Consider the following 11,538-nt stretch of genomic DNA (forward strand, 5'->3'; position numbering starts at 1 on the left):
GGGTGTTCCTAATGAGCACGTACATTACATAAACTTCGTTCCAATTAAGCACTTCTTGCTGAGTTGGCACATAGAGTGAGTTTCACCCAATATAGGCGCGTGAAGAGCCCATAAAACAGATTTTTTTTTTTATCTTTTTTATTTCCTTCTTCTTCTTCTTCTTCTTCTTCTTCTTTATGTCCACTACCATTTCCACCATTGCCTCCTCCACTTTCACCATTGTTGTGCCTCCACCATTGATTTAGCTAGAAAGTTTGAACCAACCCTTCTTCTTCATTTCAAATCGAAACACCATTCAGTTTTCGGTGGATAGAGAGACGGCCGTGAAGATCGACACCGTCCGCAATGTCGAAGCGAGGACGATGAGGTTCCGTTGGGAACAAGTTCAGAATGTCACTGGGTCTGCCGGTGGCGGCGATGGTGAACTGCGCCGATAAATGGTTGCTAAGTAGTTAACAGTTCTTGTTTTGTTGGTTTTTCATCAAGTTTTTGAATATCCAAGGGCTTTGTCTTAGTAAGAATTATTGCTCAGATTTTTGCAGTACTAAATGGTTTTCACCCATCAAAGAAATCGAATGGTTTAAAAAAAAAATCGAAACACCATTAATGGGATCTTTATAAAGCTTGATGGTTTAAAATGGGTGACTTGATTTGATGAAAAATTGAGAAATTAATATTGGGGTTGTCTTCGAGTCTTGGTAGGGAATCTTTAGTTGAAGTTATAACAAATTTGGAGGAGTTTCTCTTGAAATTTTGGATTAAAATCGTGGTTGGAACAAGAATAGACATGAAGATAGTGAAGAACACCAAGAACAATGATTTTAAGAATGTCCTTTTTTTTGTCTTTTCTTTTGTTAATGATGTGTCATTTTCTGATTGGGTATAAATTAAGTTTTTTTTCTTTTTAAGAATGTTATTTTATTTTGTTTACTAAATAGATTTTAAAATGGTTTTTTCTTTTTTTTTATTTATTTTAACTCAAAATGATATATATCCTTTTTTTTATTTGTCATTCGTCACGTAAGCCGCAAGTGTATTGCACACACTTTGTAAGTTTGGCTAATTGTCAAAAAAGTGCCTAATTGGAACAAGTTTAGTGTAGCATAAATGCTCAATAGGAACAACCTTCATTTTAGGTGTCTAAATAAAAAATGATGCCAACTTTAAGTGTCTCTTTCGTGTATTAATCATCAAAATCAAAATTCACCAATTTCCAACATATCCCCTTTCGTGTATTAATTCTGTTTGATAATATATGAATTGAGGTCGTCATGTGACCCTTAAGACCCACCAGAGATGGACTTTTGCTTTAAAGAAAAGTTGTTTTAGGAGACTGCTGATAGCATTGATTTGGTTAGCTGAATTAAAAATGCATGCGCTGAATGCCAATTTAAACTAAAAATGCACTCTCCAGTCTCCATTAAATTTTGATTCTCTCTTTTGTTTTCTATTTGATGTCAATGATTTTGACGACTTGATATACGTTTGTTTTAAATTTTTTCTTTATATATTTATTGTTATTGATAGACGGCCTGTGAGCTTGAACTTAAAAAAGGATTTCATATTGACTTACGTTATAAGCTTTTGTAAAATTGTTTAATCACTATATTCCGTAACCAAAAAGGTGGTTAAACATTCCTTCTCTTGTGATTTAGTCAAGGTTATTTTGCATCATGTTTTATTTTATACTAAATGTTGGTAACTATTAACATCTCTTTTTAATGTTTTCTTTTATGTGAGTTTTTTCGTTTAACCATTCCATGTGAGTTTTCAACTAATTTCAATATTTGAAGTCTATTAACACAACTAATTTCGATTAATAAGCTTTTACTAAGAGAGCTCACTATTGCTACTAATTTCTGTTTGGGGTGTAGAAGGTTTCTATTGTAGGGACTTACAACTCCAAATATTTGATTAAGGGTTAGTTGGTTGTAATATTGTAGCAATTAATGCAACATAATAACAACAACAACAAAGTGTGTATACAAATTTTATTCTTACGTGGAGGTAATATATTATTTTTTATAGATTTCCGGCTCAACAAAAGCATAATCACAATATAGTTGAACAGAAATACAGTAACGTAGAACCCATGGAAAAAGAAAAAGAAGCAATAACAACATCATGATAATAAAAAAACCGAAGCAAAAGGACAACATACAGTAAATGTAAGAAAATTCATGAATAATAATGGTACTACAAGTATGAAAAGGAAAATCCCGACTATCTAGAAACCTTTTACCCTAATTATTAAATTCATATTCTACTATCAAGTGTTATGTTCTCACTAAAGTGTATAGGTACAGCGTCTTGTTTATCACCTCTCCCCAATTATAGCTTACTTTTAGCTCTCCTCACTCCTCAGGCCTACCATGGCCAACATAAATTTTGTAAATTTTTTTGGTTGGATGTATAAGAAAAAAATAATAAAGTTAAAAAATACTATATTAAATTATATGTGAAACTATGAATTATTTTATCCAAAATAGAATATGAGAAAACAATAAAGTATTAGCGATTTAAAGACGAAGCTTCAAATCCATCTCTTCCTTTTTCAGCTCTCTCTTACGACTGTATATATGTATGTCCGTCACTTCGCTTGAAGCTTAAAACCAATGGCAATAACTCAAAACCCTTCCCAAACGCAGAATATGATCTTCGATTGCTCCTCAATGGAGAATCCAAAAATGGGAGATGAATCTGCTGATTATTTCAAAATATGTCGGTTTTTGAGTTTTGGCAATTCAGGTAATTACAGCTCGGCATATTTTAGATTTTTGTGGTATTACAATAAATGTTTAAAATTTCAGATTACGGTAATCTTGACCATTTTTTAATTTTCTTAAATACTGATGAAATGCCTCCTTAGAAAAATTTCTAACCATTATCAAGTAATTTTTAGATTCATTGTAAGTTTCAAATCCCAGGTGTGCAAAATCATCTCTTTGCCCAGCATTTATAAGATTTCTTCTCAATTTTTTTTTTTGATTATATGTGTGTGTGTGTGTCTCCCTTTTGGTTGTATAAATATTGTATAAATAAGTGACACAGCTTATCACTCCAGTTGATACACTCAGAAGTATGCTGAATTATGCTTTGTGAATTTTTTTTTAATGCAAAATGTGCTTAACATGCGTTTGTGTTTATGAAAGTTGATAGGTAGAGTAGAGATATGATTGGTTCTTTGAAGGGCAAAGTAAGGATTTTTTCTTTTGATTTCTTGGCATGGATAGATTTCTTCCCATCTGTCCAAGCCTTACCCGGTGGAATAGTCGAGGTGTGCGCAAGCTGGCCCATACCACCGTTACGAAAAGAAAAAAGAAATCTTGGCATGTATAAAAATATAATCTATCCCTTCCATGTTCCTTAATTTTAAATGGTTAGGATTGTGTTGTCAAGGAAGTAGGATATTTCCATTTTGATCTATGTAAACATAATCCATACAAATGAACAACATTGTACTATTTCGCTATGTGTAAAAGTAATACTCCAGTAGATACAAGAGAATGTATGATCAATTTCAGAATGATTGATTTATCTAGTGGTTTTAGGGGTAGATTCTTAAGAGACGAAGTGGTACTCACCTGTTTGAATATCATGAAATTCATCTTGTTGAGTTTTCTACACTTTATTTAGAGAGGAAAGAGATATGAACGGTTCTCAGAAGGGAAATATAGGATCTTGTAAAGCTTTCCTATTGAATTCTTGTCATGGATATAATTTGTCGTTATGTTCATTAGTTTTAAGCGGTTAGATTGTGTTGTAAGGGAACCCGGATTTTTTCCTTTTCCATTTATGTAAAATGTTCTGTTTAAAATGACACAATCATTTTCTATTCAAGATGTATTATAATAAAAGATACAGGAGACTGTATACTCTCCTATTTGATATTTTTTACTTTTGTCTTGTTAAATTTCTACTTTTTCAGGAGAGTAAAAGCTTTTCAGGTATTACATAGAATTATGCTCCTACATCTGTAAATATATTGCGTTCGTCTTTCCTGTTGCCATGGCATGCTAACCCTAGTTAAATACGGATTATTTTGGGCCTTTCACATTGGTCTAGCAGCTTGTAATACCAAATTTTAGCAACTATTTCCCCCAAGTGAGATTGTAAGTTTTACTTCTTAATTACTATTTTCATAGCATCAAATTTTGGAATTGTGTCCTCTCGAATTTCTATTCTTTAAAAGAAAAGTTTTCTCCATAAGCTTTTTAATGCTTCTTTAATATTTGATTGTTAACAAGGCACTGTTAATTGTTAACCCGGTTTTGTATTTAACAAGTTCACAATCTTTAAAAACTTACTTGTTCTTTGCTTTTTTCACTAACTTCTATTAATATATAGTGATAATTTAAGCTCTTACTCTAAATTGGTGCCTTGTTAAGTAGGAAACACATAATTTTGGAGAGAGTACTATAATTTATGTAAAACTCATTTATATATTATAATTAAATCTGTACCAATATCATGCAAAAGAAGCCCACTCCTAGTGAGTTTTATTTTTGTTTAAGTGGTGAATTACATTGCCATTCATGTTCCATGAACAAGAGCGCTTGGTACAAATTGTACCTTTTGAAAATCCAAATTCATATTTATCTAGCTTCAAATTCAAATTATAAGGTTACAGCTGTAGTGAAGGAATCTTAACTCGTATGCGTGATCTATCCATGCAATAGACTTTTAACATTCGCATCTGGTAATGAGGCTTTGGATAGTTGTAGGTGGCATAATGTGACCATTGTTCTAGATAGTTTCATTTATGACTACTACTTATAAATAGAGAATAAAACTTACTTTTCTCATTTATCTAAGCATTTTTATGGAAGAATTCTGAATGGACAAATTTAGAAATGATCATATCTGATATAGAGGGTAAGTACAGAAGGTGTAAATGCAAGTAGAGGATAAAATGCGAAAATATCATTTGAGATGGGTTTGGCTATATTCTTGTTGCAACAATGCAATAATGAGAGGAAGACAAATGAGACTACTAAAACCTAAAATCATATGGATGGAAGTTGTCTCAAAAGACCTACCATTTCAGATTTAGGTAATAACAGAACATAATAGAAGCAAATGATCCGTATAGATGCTATCAACTAGTTAGGGTAAAAGTTTAGTTATAGTTATACTTGCATTAGATTCAGCAGCCATCGGGAGTTTTTTTTAATGCTTAGAGACTTGTATGTTCTTACAAGGATAGTTTGACATCTAGAGAAACTCTTATTGTGCTTCAATAGTGGAATGATTTAGTATTCGATGGAAGTGGACTTAAATAGAGCAGAATTGATAAGGAGGAATCATATAGACCCAAACTTCTTTGGGATTGAGGCATAGTTGATTGACTACAAAGAATTCTCAACAGATTTTGAAATGCGTAGGCATGTAATACCAAAATATTCTGAATTGGGTGAGATCATTAAATAAATAACAGTTGAGTTCTTTGCCTTAATTGACACTAGCACTACTAGAACTCACTTATACGTCGAGCCCCTTTCAAGGCTATGAGAAGAGGAGAATATCTTTTATTATTGTGACGGAGTTGCTATAAAGACTCAAAGATAACAAGATTATCAAACAATATATATTAGCAACATATGGTTATCAAGAGATTGGGAATTTAGTGTATTGTCTTTATATTATACAAGACAATCTTATTGAAACTTCCACTGTTCCGCATAATCGAAGGGTATTTAAATTGTTTACTGAAAGTATACAATAGAAAGCACTTCTCTACAAAAAAAAAATTTTGCTATAAAAAATCTTAACAACCGTTGAAATGCATAGACCTATAGTGCTATAATATCGACAATTTCCAGGATCATTCATTAAAATATCGAATAAGTGCTTTGCCTTTATTGATAGCGTTGACAGCGATACTCGCTTTCCAACATATCAACCCCTTCCAAGATGGGAAAAGTGTTCATTTCTTTCGACTTTGTTACTATAAAGAAACCAGCTTATGCTTATCATGAGATTGTCTTAAAGGTTAATTTAGTTCTAACCGTGAGAGAATTTATGAGCTTTGTCTTAATACCACCTTCTGCAAGTTGAAGCGGGGTTAGGACTGAAGTTGAAACATCAGCCCCTCTTTGATACTTTCCCCCAAGATAATCAATTTTCTAAACTTCACAATGGTGCCATCTTACACTTCATTTTTTTCTCTTGGAACTTTTACTTCTTTCAGAACTTGAGTAAAAGACTAGTGGATTACCTAATAACCCTTTTGGTTTCTCTTGACAACTTGAACTGATCCAACTACCCAGACACTCATATTTCAGTCCTAGATTAACTCGTTAACTCGAGCATAGAAATGTTAAAACTCACGTGTGAATCTTACACAGAGATGCTCAACTCTAGTAAGTTTTAGAGTACTTTGGAAGTTCCTTACAAAATACCCATATCTTTGACATAACCATTTGACACGAGTATGTCATTGAAACTTAAGAGCTTGGATAACTCACTAGTTTGGGTTTCTGAATTTATCCTTTTACCATCTTTCAATTGTTAGGTCAAGGATCTACTGGAAGTTAAGCAATATAATTAGCATTTATCATAATATGCCTGTCATTATTGCATTTTGTGGTTGAAGTTGCTCAATGATTTCCTGATTCCTATTTGGTGCATCATGTATAGAAATAGTTGGTGCATCATGTATAGAAATAGTGATGGACCCGTCATGTTTGTACCTAGTGGCGGAGCCACCTTATGTTAAGGGGTGTCAATTGGCACCCCTTCTCCAGAAAATTACACTGGTTAGCTAGGATTTTTTATTTGTTTTTATGCATTTATACTACATGTTGCTCCCCTTATTTTCTTAGTGTATTTTATTGTTTTATATTTTGATACCCCTTACTAAAATTTCTGGCTCCGCCACTGTTTGTACCTATGTTCTTCTGTATGGGATTTTTGTCAAAATTGTTTGAATCACTTGAAGAATCTTTTTGACCCTTCATCATCACGCAATGAGTTGTTAGTTGTTAAAAGGCCGGCTTTGATTGAAATTTTAGGTTTTGTTATGCTGTGTTCAGTGTGACTGTTCTCCTAGAACATTTTGAGGATCGATTTCTTTTGATAGCGTGTTGGATTGGCAGGTTTCTTTTCCTTTTATGTGGTAGAAGGCCTTAGATCTTCTTTTACGTCACTAACAAGAACAAATATATACCTTGGTGATATAATTTTTGCTTAGTTTGAGACAATTAGTTTTCTTCTTTGCACTCTTCCTTCTTATTATAAAACCTATCAGCTGATAGAAAAGGTAAAAAAATATAAGATGATTTCTTAGTGCTTCGTGTCTCTAGGGACTTTTATGGGTGATATACCACAAGTATCTTGTTGTTGGTACCATATATACTACTGGTGAAGTTATCTTGTCAACTTGCTCCTTATTATTTAGCTGTCAGAAATAGCTCTCTATACAAATCTTAACTGTCACTATGCTATTTCCTTAATTAGATCTACCATTTACTTCCTCTTTGGCTGTACCTGGTTGAAGACATTCTAATAAATATGTAGTACCTATATAGTAGATTACATTATGACTATTATCAGATGCTTTTCACCATATAAATTTTATTAGAAACATCATTATTGCTTATTGTGCCACAGGCCTCATCAATTTATATTTTGTATTTCAGATAACTTTGGTTGTTTTTCCTCCATGTTCATATGCACATTAACATCTCGAAAATTATGTGGTTCGAGTGGTCGTTCTGTTTTGGCATGCCACCTATCCGTTCCTTTTACCAGTCGCTCATTACTACTCTTAGAATCTATAACTGATTTAAAGAATACATGTCTTGCTGCCGTTCTTTCTGTTTACCAAGTGTCAGGAGTTACATAAAATCTTATTTTAGATGCCAGATATTTATGGTGGTTTTTGTCATATATTGAATTCATCCGTTTTCAGAATGCTTTTGAAAAACTTTCCTTTTCATACTTGACCCTTTCCGTGTAGATCTAAAAGAAAATGAGCACCGATCGGACATGCAATGGCTCCTTCTGGACTAAGGAGGAGGATAAAATCTTTGAGAATACCCTGGCGGTCTACTCTAGTGATGATGATCTATTGATGATGATGGCAGCAGCACTTCCTGGGAAATCACTTGAAGATATAAAAAATCACTATGAGGTATTAGTTGAGGATGTGAATGCGATTGAGTCTGGACTTGTTCCTTTACCTCGATATCGGAATATGCAAAGCCATTCCCGCAATAAAAGTAGATTACCAAAAGCAGATGTAGAACGGCGAAAAGGGGTTGCTTGGACAGAAGAGGAACACAAGTGCGTTTCCTGTACATTTCTTTAAGGACAATATTAATCATCTGAATTGATGTTTACTGGATGCTATAATCATGTCTTGCTAATTGATTGCATGATTTTCACTTTTTACTAGAAAAGGATTTTCAAAATTTCCTTACATTTCTCAAGGACCATGTCGGTGTGCTTCTAATCATCCAAATGTGTGATTATTGCATTTCTATAGTTATGTCCTGCCTGATAGCTTATTGAATTTCTTATTTTCCCTGAAAAGAATTTTAAAATTGCCTCCAGGACATATGTCTGCTACAAAATGCTTGTTTCTTGTTTGTGTTTGTTGAGCTTAACTTTTTGCATCGATAATTAACAAAAGAACCATGAGCTATCTGTAACTTTAGTGAAAGAAGAAAATGGTAAAATATTTTTTATGTGTGATATTGTGGGGGAAAATGAAATAAACATAAATTTTCATCAAAAATAAATGCTTTGTCTTTATTTAGTTTTTTTTTTTTTTTTTTTTTGGAATTCATTCATTTTCTTGTTTTTAAGGTTTTCCCCTAAGAGATTTCTTTATAAAGTACTTATTTTTCATTTTGGGTGTTTATCCCTTTTTTAAAATAAGTAAAAAATTTATCCTTTTCTTCGACGAGTGGAGTACTACTCCATATAGATCTTGCAACATAAGTTGCAGCGTTGTATATGTATTTGGTGCTTATAACCAGATGAATGCCTTACTGCAGATGGACAAGCTAATGAACACATCATAAAGGTTTCAGTCTGGCTCTGGCTTATGCTGGAAATACTTGAGGAATTTGTTGCTTGACAAACAGTGATGTGAAAAATACATGTATTTAACCCAATTAGACTAAATCTTTTAATTAGTAAAAATCTTTTATTGGTAGTCTATTCAATGTGCTAATACTTTCTTAGCACCTCTTGAATTTTGAATATCTCGTAAGATTAGCATAACACATTTCATGATCCAGAAATAGAGTAGGGCAAAAACAAGTTTTGGAATAATGTTCTAGTTTGTGTTTTCTTTTCTTCTCTTCTCTTTTTTCTTTTAAAAAAAAAAAAAATTCTTAGGGTGCTTGGGGCTTTAATCAGAGAATTTACTGGACCCTAGTTTCCTCGACACGGTAACTAAGCTGCCCCCCCGCAAGGGCTTCTTCCCATAGCTAAAAGCACCATTACTAAGAATATGTCGAAAAATATTGGTCTATTTGATTATTGGTATAAAGTATTTTTATGAACATGTCTTGTTTGTTATTCTTCTTGTTTTCTTATCTTTATCTTTTTGCCTTTTGAGTAAGAAATCACATTTAAGACATCACTCCTAAGAATAGCCTATTTCAATTTGTGAAGCCAGATGACAGATGTAGTTGAAGTGAGTGCATATAGAAATGAGGCGAAAGCAAGTGGGCAGAGAAAATTAAGCAAATGTTGAAATCATATATCCTACGGTTGACATTTGTTATCCCCTGATTCTAGGTTCCTTGCTCTTTCTCGGTAAAAAAAAAAAAGAAAAAGAAAAAAGAAAAAAAAAACGAATTGTGATTTTATTTAGGGGTGGGCAGTAGGGAGAGATGTTGTTAGTTTTGATTATTGTTATCTATGATGTTATACAGTGCATGCAGACGGCAATAAGTATGCCTATGGAATCATACCTATTCTTCACTGGAATTTATAAGATGTATTGCGCTTTTTGCTGATTGAAAGAGTGTTAAACTTTTAAGACTGTCTTGCGATTTTGTTTCCTGGATTAATGCAAAGCTGATAACTTCTCTCTCTTTCCTGCTATAGGTTGTTTCTTAAGGGGTTAGATAAATATGGAAAGGGCGATTGGAAAAGTATATCCAGGCACTGTGTGCTATCTAGAACACCACAACAGGTGGCTAGCCATGCCCAAAAGTTTTTCAATCGCCGCGAAGGCGTCAACAAAGAGAGGAGAAGAGCAAGCATTCACGACATAACTAGTGTGGATATTGAAACTGCTGGAACTTCCCAAGTACCAAACCCCGAGAACATGATTGGACCTGCTGGAGGAGGATCACAAGTGACGGCAAGCACTAACGATACGACTGGAGCTGTTGACAGCGGGGTGGTATCTACTGGTGTTGGCACGTTTACCTCCCCAATTGCTGCCATAGAAATGAAGAGCATGTTGCCCCAAGAAATCACAGTTGCTGAGCCGGTGATAGCAGTTTCTGGAGGAGAGTCCTCAGGCCCTGGTGCTGCATCTGTCAATGAAGTGAATCGTCTGTACCATGATGTGAATGATGACTTCATATTAGGTATAGATGACCTAATCATGGAGCAGGAGGGCACTTATGAAGCTGGGATTCATGGTGACACTGAAAGATCCCTATTACCCAGCCTACAATCATCTACTGCTGCTGGCAATGAAAACTACGGTCACCCTGTCACTAGAATTGGGAGTGAACTAGAAGCGTTAATCACTGAGCATATGGTCGAAGACAACGAAATCAGTTCTATTTTTGACGTTGGAAAAACACCATCATCTCATGCAATGCTGTCCAGTGCTGCTCATAGTGGAATGTCCAGTTATGCAGTTGCTGCTCATAGTGGAATGTCCAGTTATACAGTTGCTGCTCACAGTGGAATATCCAGTTATACAGTTGGTAGCTTCGGTTTTAACAATGCACCTGAGAACAGGGTGGCTGCTCCAGGGGGAGGTTTAACCATTGACTCTCAGCAATTACCTTCCATTGCGCCCTCATCTAACTTTGGTGTTGGAGTATGCCCCAATTCAAACACCTGCGTTCGTGATGAAGGCATCTTTTATCTGGGTGACCTGTTCCCAGATATCTGAGTTGGTTTAGTGGGAAAGAGGCTGTTAATGTTGATACTATAATTGGTTTTTTGAAGGTTTATTCCTTTAGACTAAAATGAGGGTAATGTTGTCTAGCAAAATATTTTATATTGTGGACGCATTATTCTGCAGTTTGGCGCTGCTTGGTATTTCGAAGACTTATTCCATTAGACTAAAATGAGGGTAATATTGTCTAGCATAATATTTTTTACTGTGGACTGCGCTAGTGTTTCCTCTTGAGTTTCCAATGACTTGTTTATCTCCAATTCTATCAGGAGTATCGTTTAGAGAGAATTATGTCCGAATTTTTTCCCCTTTACATATTTCACAAAGATCAATCTTGTTTAAGAATAGCCTTCAGTCATTGGTGCTTTTGTTGTGAGTAGTTTAAAGAGAAATGGAGGAGAGTACAGAATCATGCATAATTTGCTTGCAGTACTTTA

At 34.2% G+C, this 11,538-nt stretch overlaps 1 protein-coding gene across 1 annotated transcript; it reads left to right on the forward strand.

Moving 5' to 3' along the window:
* Window positions 1-2,298: 2,298 nt before the first annotated feature.
* LOC107770029 (uncharacterized) lies at window positions 2,299-11,294 on the forward strand. The gene is made up of 3 exons (XM_016589285.2): window positions 2,299-2,748; window positions 7,961-8,286; window positions 10,066-11,294. Exons 2-3 carry the CDS (start codon window positions 7,973-7,975, stop codon window positions 11,093-11,095), a joined length of 1,344 nt encoding a protein of 447 aa, XP_016444771.2. The 5' UTR covers window positions 2,299-2,748; window positions 7,961-7,972; the 3' UTR covers window positions 11,096-11,294.
* Window positions 11,295-11,538: the final 244 nt, after the last annotated feature.

The sequence above is a fragment of the Nicotiana tabacum genome, chromosome 8 (assembly GCF_000715075.1).
Source record: "Nicotiana tabacum cultivar K326 chromosome 8, ASM71507v2, whole genome shotgun sequence".
Classification (NCBI taxonomy): Eukaryota; Viridiplantae; Streptophyta; class Magnoliopsida; order Solanales; family Solanaceae; genus Nicotiana; species Nicotiana tabacum.